The following is a 10,812-nucleotide window of genomic DNA, read 5'->3' as shown; positions in this document are numbered from 1 at the left end:
CTTCCAACCATAACGATTCTATGACTCTACCTGCATACTCCTCTCCTCTCCCAAGCACTGCACTGCTTCCAGGGTCTCATGGTGACACATGCATTCCCTTTTGCTGTCTTCTGTTCCTAGAGCATCAACAGTTTCAGTCTATAATCCTCAAATGACTTGGAGGATTGCACCTATTGATTCACTCTTGTAAAAATCATAAAAGGTCTCTATTTCCTATTTTTAGTGTGCAAGCTTAAATAGCACACTTACCAAAAGCGGAATGTTTCTACTAGTGGTTACAAGATCTTGACTATCATCTATGGACTACCTGATTCCAAAATGAATGAAAATAAAAGCAAAGATAATGAGGAACAAACATAAAGCAATACTCACCTGCCATGGTGACAGACCTTCCTACTGTACTTCCAGAAGCTTTATTTCTGACATATTCATATAAAGCACATTTTGAAAAATAATTGGCAAGAAGGTGGCTGGGAGCACAAAACCACTGCTGGTAGATTTGGTAGACTTCAGAGTCACTGAACATTATTAAATGTTATTTTTCAGCAGTGACCTATTAGGAAGGCAACTTTCTAGATGAAACTGAAAGACCTTCATTTAGAAGCAATAAACAGTCAAGGTGGAAGACGTAAGAGATAATTAACATTTTAGAAGCCCACAAACAATTTTGGGGACAGCTTAGCTTTACTGACCTAGATTTCAATCATGGATCTAATAAATCAGGCTTTTTTATGTCTACCTACACACAGGTGCTTTGCACAACAGAGGGGAGCAGACAAAATCTGGACTGTTGGGAATAGCAGCTGTACACACACAGGGGAACATGTTTTTGACAGCACTCTAAAAGCATCACATAAGCAGACCAGTACTTCTGCTCTGTGAATTTTCTTACCATCTTTGATTTCATCAGGGTCATAAGCCCCCTGCACCGTGCTCTCCCGTAGCCAAATTGGTCTCTCTCTGGCTGGCTTTCCTTCACTTGCAGACCGGTTAAGATCTTCCTGGTCCTCCATGCTGATGACAACGTTCTGGGTATACAAGTCCTCATATGATGGTCCTTTTGTAGTCCATGCTTCCCGATGGTGTCCACCTGCAAGGCCAGCTGCTGTCCCTGAACCAGTACCAGCTGCACGTTCCTTGCTACATAAAAGTCAAAGAGAAAAACAGAACGCTCAGAACAAGCCCTTCCTTGGCCCACACTGCAACACTTAAACTATGATTAGTTATCTCCCATGATCCGCACTAAGAACTTGCATTCTCATTTCTAACATGTGGTGCCAGGAATTTCTACACCAGCTGGCTGGTTTGGGGAACTAGGGGATCTCTGAGCACGTTCCTTGCTACATAAAAGTCAAAGAGAAAAACAGAACGCTCAGAACAAGCCCTTCCTTGGCCCACACTGCAACACTTAAACTATGATTAGTTATCTCCCATGATCCGCACTAAGAACTTGCATTCTCATTTCTAACATGTGGTGCCAGGAATTTCTACACCAGCTGGCTGGTTTGGGGAACTAGGGGATCTCTGATGGGAAACCCTACATGAGGCTGTGGCAACTTCCACAACAGACACTGAAAAGAAGAGGTAGCATTAAAGCTGCTGATGCGCTCAAGTAAAAACAAACACAAAATCCCAGAATACCCTGAAATAAAAGCCACAGCAGCAAAACATAGTCGAACAGTAACCTGCATTTGGAAAAGCCTCTTTTTGGCCTTCACACAGCAATCATATACCACGTAAAAAAAGTACTAAAGTTTAAACAGGTCAGATGGTAGGCGCAGAGATGCAGCATGCGCAGATCTGTGAACCATTATTAATCACAGGACTTGTGAAGGAGTTAACTCACCATGAAAAACTCAGTTCAAACCTTTGCTTGAATTGTGAGTGACAACGCAACATGGTAAGTCACATCTCCTGTGTTACACAGGAGATCTGTACTATCCACAGACACAGCCCTAGGAGGACTGGGGAGTCCAGACAGAGGAGAAGAAAGAAGAGAGGGCACCTTCAAACCACAGGGTTGGGAAAAGGGCTTTGTGTGGTGACTGTGTGCGGGAGGAAGCAAGACTGAACCATCTTCATTGTGGAAAAGCTGGAAAAAGCAAGGCGATAACCGATGCGAAGGGTACGGCAATCAAAGCCTAGCCCTCCTTTGTTTTCTGAGAGGAGCTGCAGCCAGCACATTTTCCTCCAGGGTCCCTTCTAGTTCAGGAGACTGATGGAGAATTTGCTTGGATCTGATGGAAAGAGGACATCAGGTGCAGTATTTTCTGCACAGTGATGGCAATGAGCCTAAAATACGCTCTGGCTTGTGCTGCTACATATGCATTAATCAGGGAAAGCAGCTGAATAGAAAGTCACTGCTCTCTGGGTGGGGAAAGCCAAATGTGACCATTCCTCTACCTCAAAATCATATTTAATCTTCTCAGAGAAACAGATCCACTGCAGACTGCACCCTCCCTCACCCATACAATTTCAGTCATCTGACTGCCAGTGGTACCTACAGCTTTTCACAGGTAACAGCCCTGCCTGGACTCCTCCTCTTGTCCAGAGCAAATCCACCAAGGATACTCAGTGCCCCTGCTCTGCTGCCAGCTGAGCTGACAGAAGTTGCCAGTGAGGACGGTTCAGTCACTGCTATCTACCCAACGACCTTTCCTCCAACTGAGAAGCTTAAAATAAAGGTTGCAGTTGGAGAAGACCTGAGTCATAGGCGATTTTCTTAGCTCAGCAAGGACTTAACCACTGCTTGATGAGCTAATTCTGATGGATTTTTAGGGGTAAACAGTGTGGGCAAAATATATAGGTGGGTGATCATCTCTCTTCCCCAGATAAAAAAGATTGGCCTGTTCAGCCACAGTTTGGATTGAGGGCTACTCACAGCCTTCCAATAGTGAGCTTGCTGGGGTCTGTTAGCAAAATACTTCACAGCATCCATGTCAGCATATGTCCACACACTAACTGGTTCTCTCCTGCAACCAGCCCTGCTAGGAGAGCTTCACAGCAGCCTTGAATTTTGGGGCAGAAGACTCATGCACATATATTGCTTATATAACCTAAGGAACCATACAGAGACCTTCTTCCCAATGCGTTATTTCAAGTGTTGGTACCTTTCAGCTCTCCAAGACAGGCGTGTGTTCTGTGAAAAGCACCACTCTGCTTCCCACACAATAGAAATCTCTAACTAGCGTTTCCCTGACAATTTTATGTAATCCACTTGCCTCACAAGATATACAATGCAGCTCGCCCCCAAGCTCTCCCTCCCCACGACTGCAGCGTGACAGCTAAATACTCAGAAGTGCCAGGAATTGCCTAATAATACTTTTGCACAGAGGTCCCCATAAATGTGCCCGAAATGGACTTTTTTCCTATGCAGTATCATTTAGCAGCAAAACACTTATTGCATGACGTCAGGAACATTTCAAAAATGAAAGTAACAGCTCTAAGAGACACCTACAGCATTAATTACTTTAAGCCATCTACTGCCATGTCCCCCACTTCAGTGGAACCATCTCAACACTTTCTGTCTATTTTCAGACCCCAGTGAGCTTTGCAAAGGTGCCTCAACTGAATTCCTTGTTTGTGGAACTGCATCTTCAGTGACACTGTTGGTAGGAGTGAGTGACCCCTCAAGGCTACACGACCGGGGGTATACGCCTTACCGCAAGGAGAGATCTTACCGTTCAGCAACCTGTTCCAAAGTACAGGATTAAACACCATGGATCAGGCACCAGCAAAAGGCCAGGTGTGCGAGCTGCCTTACAGGCAGCACTGCGCAGATGAAGGGAGTACACTCTTAAATCTCTTTTTTAGATCCAAGATCTGCTTTTTCCCTGCCTAGGTCTAGACTTTGCATGGCCATCCTGCAATCAGGAACTGTGGCAACTCAGTGGCCCAGACATGGCTACATTTGCTCTGTTACCCATAGGTTGTTTCACCCGGATGGAAATCCCTTAATGAGTGGTTAGCTGCCTTTAAGGGCGACATAAATAATCCTTGACATAGCTGAGGTATGGCCCACAGAAACCACACTGTGCAATGGGGAAACAACTTTAAATTTTCATCTCAATCCTGCCCAGACTATTAAGAAAAGGTCTTGCATAATGGGGATAACTCTTTTTGGTGGTGTTTGAAATAAAGCACTTTTTCACTTTGCTGCTCTTAAGAGCTTCAACTTCACAGCTGACAACCCATGGTCCTTGACAGCATGACCACAGAAAATTAATTCTGTGAAGATTTTTGTTATATAAAATCATGCTAATCTTGACAAAAGAAGGAGGGGTAATTAAAATCCATCTGTTTTAGAAAACCACAGAGAAGGGTTTAGGTAGAACAGGTTTATTTCAAAACCTGTGGGGTTAATTCATGCTTTGCCAAGATTAAAGAGAATTAACAGCCTCCCTGAATGAAATAAATGAAGATCTGCCTAGTTTCCTACAGCAGGTGACTGACAGTTGTGCAATGTCAGTGTGGTCGCTTAGAGCTGTAACTCTGCTGAAAACACATGAAGTTGCCTGCGTTGGTGCAAAGAGAAGATGCAGGCACTTTGTGACCTTTTCTGTTTGTTTCAGAATCACCAAATGTCAGTTTTGTCAATGACTTCAGACACTCAGAACTCCATAAAAATGGAGAGAATAAATAACCCAGGGTTTGCCACTTTTTAAAAAAAAAATCTCACAGCAGTGCTTTCATGCAATTAGCTGTTTTGAATTAATAACAGTTAATAAATAATTAAATCATTGTATGTGCTGAAGCAAACTGTGTTCAAGTAAGCATTTAAAAAGCCGCTTATTTGTTTTGTCATTCCTTGCACAGAGTAATTAATCATTTACAATGTTTTTTAAGTATTTAAGAGTCAAGTAAGTGGGTGCTGCTATTTAATCATGGGACTGCACCAGGCTTCTGCTGTGATAATTTCCTGTGCACAGAAAGGGAAGACTGAGGAATTACTCTCTTTTGGTGAGGTTATCCCAGTTCTACCACACAAAATAAAGAAAAGAGTTTTTAAAGCAAAGTCTAGTGATTCAGCTTGGGCATAAAGGCTTCAAAGACTCTCCATATCACCAAAGACATGTTGAGTGACCTTGGAAAAATCTCCTACCCTCTCTATATTGCTTCCGTTTTTCTATCAGAATGATGAGAAAAATTAGCTCCCATCTTGGCTAGAAAAAGACTATGAATAGACAAAGAATTTTTCATTATATTAATTAGAAACTGTCTAGCATGAATATATGAGGAACGTTCTCTCTCAAGGTTAGCCTGAGAGAGAAAAAGAAAGAGAAAAAAAAAAAAGAGTATCCTGCTTGCTCTGCCATTAACTAAAGGCAAGCACCCCAAGGCACTATGGGAATGTTTCCCCTCATGGTCCATTTCCCTGCCCCCCATGTGCTTAATTAATTTTTTTTTAAACACAGAGAAGTGCATCACATTTCACCACAGCTGACAAAAGTGACAGTTCCCCACATCCTTCTGCATTATTTAAACATCATCTGTTTTTGTACTGCTAGGAATGTTCTGAAAGTAAGTGTCGTTTCCCATGGGTAGGAACATTTTAAAGAGTTTTTGACTATAACATGGTCTACTCCTGAAAAGGTGTGTAACAAGTAGAAGAAAATCAGAAGAAAAAAATACCCTTATTAGAAGTAATGTCTTTGAACTAGAATGTTGTTATATGTGGATTTGAAATGCAAAGTGTACAATACAGATAGGTTAGTTTCAAAAGCTGGGTAGAAGCAAAAGGAGTAGATGACAGACAAGGGTTTGACAGAAAGAAGATAGTGTAGATGGCACCTTCAGAGCTTTGCCAAATGGCTGCAGTTTGCATTTCTTAAATACTAGGGGGGCAAGGGCTTCATATACGTACCAGCTGCAGCACAGCAAGCAGCAGGTTAATTTGAGTATCTCACCCCACAGAAAACTACATGCAGGAGACTGACCAGAAGAATAGTCATCTGCCTTGTTTAGTAAAAAATGGTTAAGGCCCTTTGTCTTCTTATAAACCACACATTCCTTGGGGAATTTGTCAGTTGCTTGCATAGTTGGTGCTGAACAAGTCAGTCCTCAACGCAGCCAGGGGCTGCACAAGGTTTGGGAAAGCCTCACAGAGCAGACGAACTCCCTACAAAGAAGTAGCGCAATGAGAGAAGACCAGGCAGGTTCCCACCTCTGCTTCAGCGCAGGAATCTCTGTGGGTTCTGGCTCGAGGATTTCATAGGCTAAGTTAACGTCTTCCGTCTCACGAAGCAGCGCATAGATGGGCTCAATCTGCTCATTAAATCTTGCCACGAGTGTCCTTGCATCCTTTTTGGGCATTGCCGACTCATCTTCTTCCACTTCAGTCTCGCAGAAAGTACAGCGGAAAGTTCCTAAAATGAAAAAAGCTGCTAAGAATTGGAAGGAAAGTAGCAGGCCTGGCTCTTTATACAGCCTTTTAAACAGCAGTGCTTTGCGATTTCCTTAGCTTCATGCTAAATAGCTTTTTTCCCCCCCTGACAATCCCTTCCCACACACAGTGTACCTGGTTATTATTTAAGCAGACAACAAAGCAAGCATTTTGATCCCATCCAGTGATACCCAGCTGGGTACAGTTTCTCGCTCTGAAAAGCCCAGATGGGCTGCAGTACCTCTACTGAGACATCTCCTAATCTCACTCCCTCTTTCTTGCTGCCCATTTTAAATGTCAGCGATGACTGGGCTGTGATAAAAAGCTATACAATGTATTCTTAGAAATTCAACTATTGCCTGTTCCAGGTGCTTGCACTGGCATCTCCCAGGTCACATGAAGGGGTTAACTGCACCGTGAAATCGAGTGTAGTTTTACACTGTACCAACCAGCCTGCAGTAACTGCTAGTATAACTATTGTCACTCCGCAACTAATGTAAAAAAGATGGCTTCTCCTTCTGTTTCACGGCCAAAACATGTTAAATAGTCATTACTGCACAGCAGCAAATGCAAAAGCTTACCCCACCTAATCCCCATATTAACTTCTTGAAATTAAGAATGGTGAGATAAGAATTGTATGAATGGCAATTAGGAATAAGCTCGTTTTACAGACCTCATCAGGACCTTTAAAAACAGCTGAAACATAAAGGCAACTGAAATGGTTACATGACAGTGCAGTCACAAAAAACCTACTGAACTCCTGCACAGCAGGCTTTCCAGTTTCATCGTTCCATCTGCGAGTAGGACCCTTGGGGCCGTACATGCACAGTAGGACCTTACCATATGGTCCACTACGAGAGGGGCAGCACTGTGTAATGACTTATCCTTGCAAGTGCTGGACTCAGAACGTCCCGCTGCCTCCCCTAGAACACTGGCATCCAGAGCGATGCTCACAGGCTTCTCGATTTTCTCTTGTCCCCGTGTGACTTTTTTATTTATCTGTTCTGTAACACCTATACACATCTAGCATCATCTCTCAATATTCCAATAAAGAAACGAAAAGATCTTTTTACCAATAGGGAGCCTGAGGACAGGTCGTATCAGGGAAATGATAAGCAAAGATGTAAGGTGTACACACACGGTCAAAAGAATGAGTTTGCCCGGGACACATGGGCATGACGTAATGAGACAGGCTGGCAAGCCAGGGCTTCTGGTATCTTGTTTTGCTGCTTACACAGATTTGCTAGTCTCGTCACTTCATTTTTCAGTGTACCTCCTTCTCTGCCTGTAATACAGCGATAAAAACAGACCTAACTTCTTCAGTGATGGCTGTGAGGGCTAGACAATGCTTGCACGCTTCTTGGAAAGCACACAAAAGCACTGTTTATGGCAGGAGGCAGATCTGTTGCTTCTCACCACAGTCTGTAGAGATGCAGTTTTCTGCCTCGGCACCATCTGAAGTAGCATTTGCTCATTGTTACTCATAAATTAATGCAAGTGTGTTGCATATGTGGCCTGTAATATGTACACACTTCCTGCAATAAACTCTTTAGAAAGTTTGTCTTATCTACATCTAAAAGCTAGAGCACCCAACAGCAGAAGTACGTAAACTAAAGGATAAGTGGATAAAGTGTTCTTCTCTCCCATCCAAGCATGAAACACTCTGCTTATTTTTTTCAGGCTGTAAAAATTGCCCCTACTGATTCAAAAAGTGCACATTATATAAGCTGTCAGCCCAGCAAAAATTGAAGCCAGTTTGGTCTCCTTACCCCACATCTGAGGCTATTGGCGTGACACACTGGCAAACAAACTGAATCAATTTAAAACAATTAGCACATCTCAGTCCCTATAATGGACTAAGTGAACAGCCACAGGTTAATAAGGAAAACTCCCCTCTTTTTACACCCCCCACAAAAGTCCTGTTACATGTTCCTGAGACAGCTCAGACTTTTCATGCTTCCATCTGTGAACCCCATGAGTATCTGCAAAAGATTAAGATCGTAGGGAGAATGGTTCCAATTCAGAGTACCAAAAAATCAGAAAGAAAATACAGCTCTAATGAAACAGAACTCCTAAAGCTATCACGGATTTGCTGCAACTTCCACCCCTCAGGGTTCTTAATAAGCAAAAAAAAAAAGTTAATACATGAATTATGTAGAGAATCTGGGAATGAGTGAAATGACAAGCTTCCTCCATTAATATGCTGATTTTTTTCGAGGTGATGCAGCATTTCATAAGAGGTATATGTGATTAGAGAACTGGGAAGTTGCTTTGCCATGGCAGATGGCATTTATATGTTGCAAACCTCTTTCGTTAGACTTTAAGAGGTCACAAAATGTCACCAGAGCTTTTATGACATGGCACATCACATCAGCAGTGACACATGTTCCTTACAGATATGAATTGCCTGTGACAAACATGAAGTAGAGGCCATCCCAAAGGCTGAGAATGGCAATGTTCCCACTCCGATGATTTATTTCTTCCTTATACAACTGATAGTTTTCCATTCAAATAACCTGCATAAACCAGGAGAAGCAGATATCCTGGAGCAAACAGACATGAGGCTTTCCTGCATCTTGGAAATGCTAATGGAGCGCGCGTACATCCCCTCCTTTCCACACATGCTCAGGCACTCAACAGACCTCTCTGGCTGCATGTTAAAGACCAGTCATCTGAAAGAGATCTCCTCATCTACTCCCAAGATCTCCAGGGCAGATACGCTGGTAATCTGGCTCCCCAAGGCATACAAAGATTAAAGCAGCTCCAGCTCTGAAGTATAGGGCCAGAATATTTAGAGGTAATTCCTAATGATTTAATTTCACTTGAGAGAAGGAAAAGGTCAACCGCTCATGCACATGGCACGCACGATGTCCAAGCATGCATGCCGCATCTGCTATAATTAACACATTTAACTGGCTACAGCCTCCTGACTCTGAGCCCAGGTTCTGCTCACCCCCTTCTCAAAGAGTTCAAGCCTCACCTCCAGCCCAACAAGGTGTCTTCCTTCCACTCTGTCCTCTGGGATACTGCCCCAGACTCTCACTACTCTGAAAACTTACAAACTATTTAATTTTCAACATAAACTTATTCCCATTCATTTTAAACCTATTTACTGTTGTGCCGAAAACTGTACCTCAGCTCAGTTAGCTTCCAACTTGCTGTTAATCCTCCAGGTATACTTACAAACTGCTGTCTTACTCATCCCTCCATCTTCAATTTGCAAGGCTCAATAAGCCACACATTTTTCTCTGCCTTTTAAAACTGGCCACCCATTCCTCCAGCCATGCTACCAGCCTCATTGGGCACTTTCTCCAGTTCGCTCTCATCTTTCTGCTGTAAAGATGGAAGTACATACAAGCGTCCAGATGAGCTCTCCCAAAAGCCCAATGACATTAGTGCTTCTGTGATAGCCTCTGAGACCTTTTAAGATCACAGTGTTAACAGACCGTGAAAGTGCTGCCTCAATTATCACAAGATCTAGCAATGCTCCCAGATCTTTCTTCCTCCTGTGGAGTTTCCAGTTGATGAACTCCACGTTTATAGGAGACATTTGCATTAGATGCTAGGTGCACGACACTGTATAGTATAATCTTTCAGCTCCTTTTTATTCCTCCAGCCTTCAGCCTCATCCAATTCTTTATTCTTGACTGCGTCACAAAACATTAAGCTAATTTATTTTCAAAACCTCCCACAACCTTCTTTTAGACATAGCACTATTACCATTACGTGGAGAGTGACCTAAGGCACAGATGACACAATTTCAGAAGTATCGGCTGATTTGAGCAGTACTTGATTTGAGATGCCTAAGAAATGCTTTTCTTAAATTTCTGTTTCAGAAAAGAGCACGCAGTATATTTTTATCAATCTTCTTTCAGGCTCTAGAATCAGACATCTCAAATGAATTAGGTACAACAGCTAACGATAGCCTTTGAAAAGTTTAACTGAAAATGATTAGTCTAACACCACACAGAAACTCAGCTGGCCTGGAGGATCAGATCGTGTTCCTGTGGCTACTACAGCCATTTTCTTTAAGTAATTCCCTGACTCTCACACTGCATGTTTTTCCTTCTTCTGCAGCAAACCAGACAAAAAGTGCATTACATGTGCACAGCTCCACTCTCTCACTAAACAACATACATGTTTTTTTGGGGAAAAAAAAGAATATGCCACAGAGAAAAAGTTACAGTATGCATAAGCAACTTTAATTTCAGCACTCCCTAACCCTGAGTGCTTTATTTGATGTTAAAAAGAGAGTATTAAGACCCTGAGGAAAGAACAGGAGTTCCCTAGGTTCCTACCAACAGGAAGCCGGACAAATGCCTCCCCGCCATGCAATGTTGTGCCCACAGCCATATGGTTAATCTGCAGACCTGGAGCCCTCAAGCTCTGCACAGGCCTCTGCCATTTGACTCAACAAAGAGAAGATGGCA

At 42.8% G+C, this 10,812-nt stretch overlaps 1 protein-coding gene across 1 annotated transcript in view; it reads right to left on the bottom strand.

Annotated features, from left to right (window-relative positions):
• Positions 1-892: 892 nt before the first annotated feature.
• GTF2E1 (general transcription factor IIE, polypeptide 1, alpha 56kDa) overlaps positions 893-10,812 on the bottom strand; it is a gene marked incomplete at its 3' end in the record, with an annotated part of 41,339 nt that continues 31,419 nt past the window's right edge. Inside the window, exons 2-3 of the mRNA XM_009710238.1 lie at positions 6,164-6,365; positions 893-1,140 (exon numbers count right to left, since the gene is read on the bottom strand). Of these exons, the coding sequence (XP_009708540.1) occupies positions 893-1,140; positions 6,164-6,365 (450 nt within the window). The remainder of the gene's footprint in view (positions 1,141-6,163; positions 6,366-10,812) is intronic.

The sequence above is a fragment of the Cariama cristata genome, unplaced genomic scaffold (genome assembly GCF_000690535.1).
Source record: "Cariama cristata isolate BGI_N322 unplaced genomic scaffold, ASM69053v1 scaffold8771, whole genome shotgun sequence".
Lineage (NCBI taxonomy): Eukaryota > Metazoa > Chordata > Aves > Cariamiformes > Cariamidae > Cariama > Cariama cristata.
Note: the sequence above shows the minus strand (reverse complement) of the source record. Positions and strands in the feature narration are given on the sequence as shown.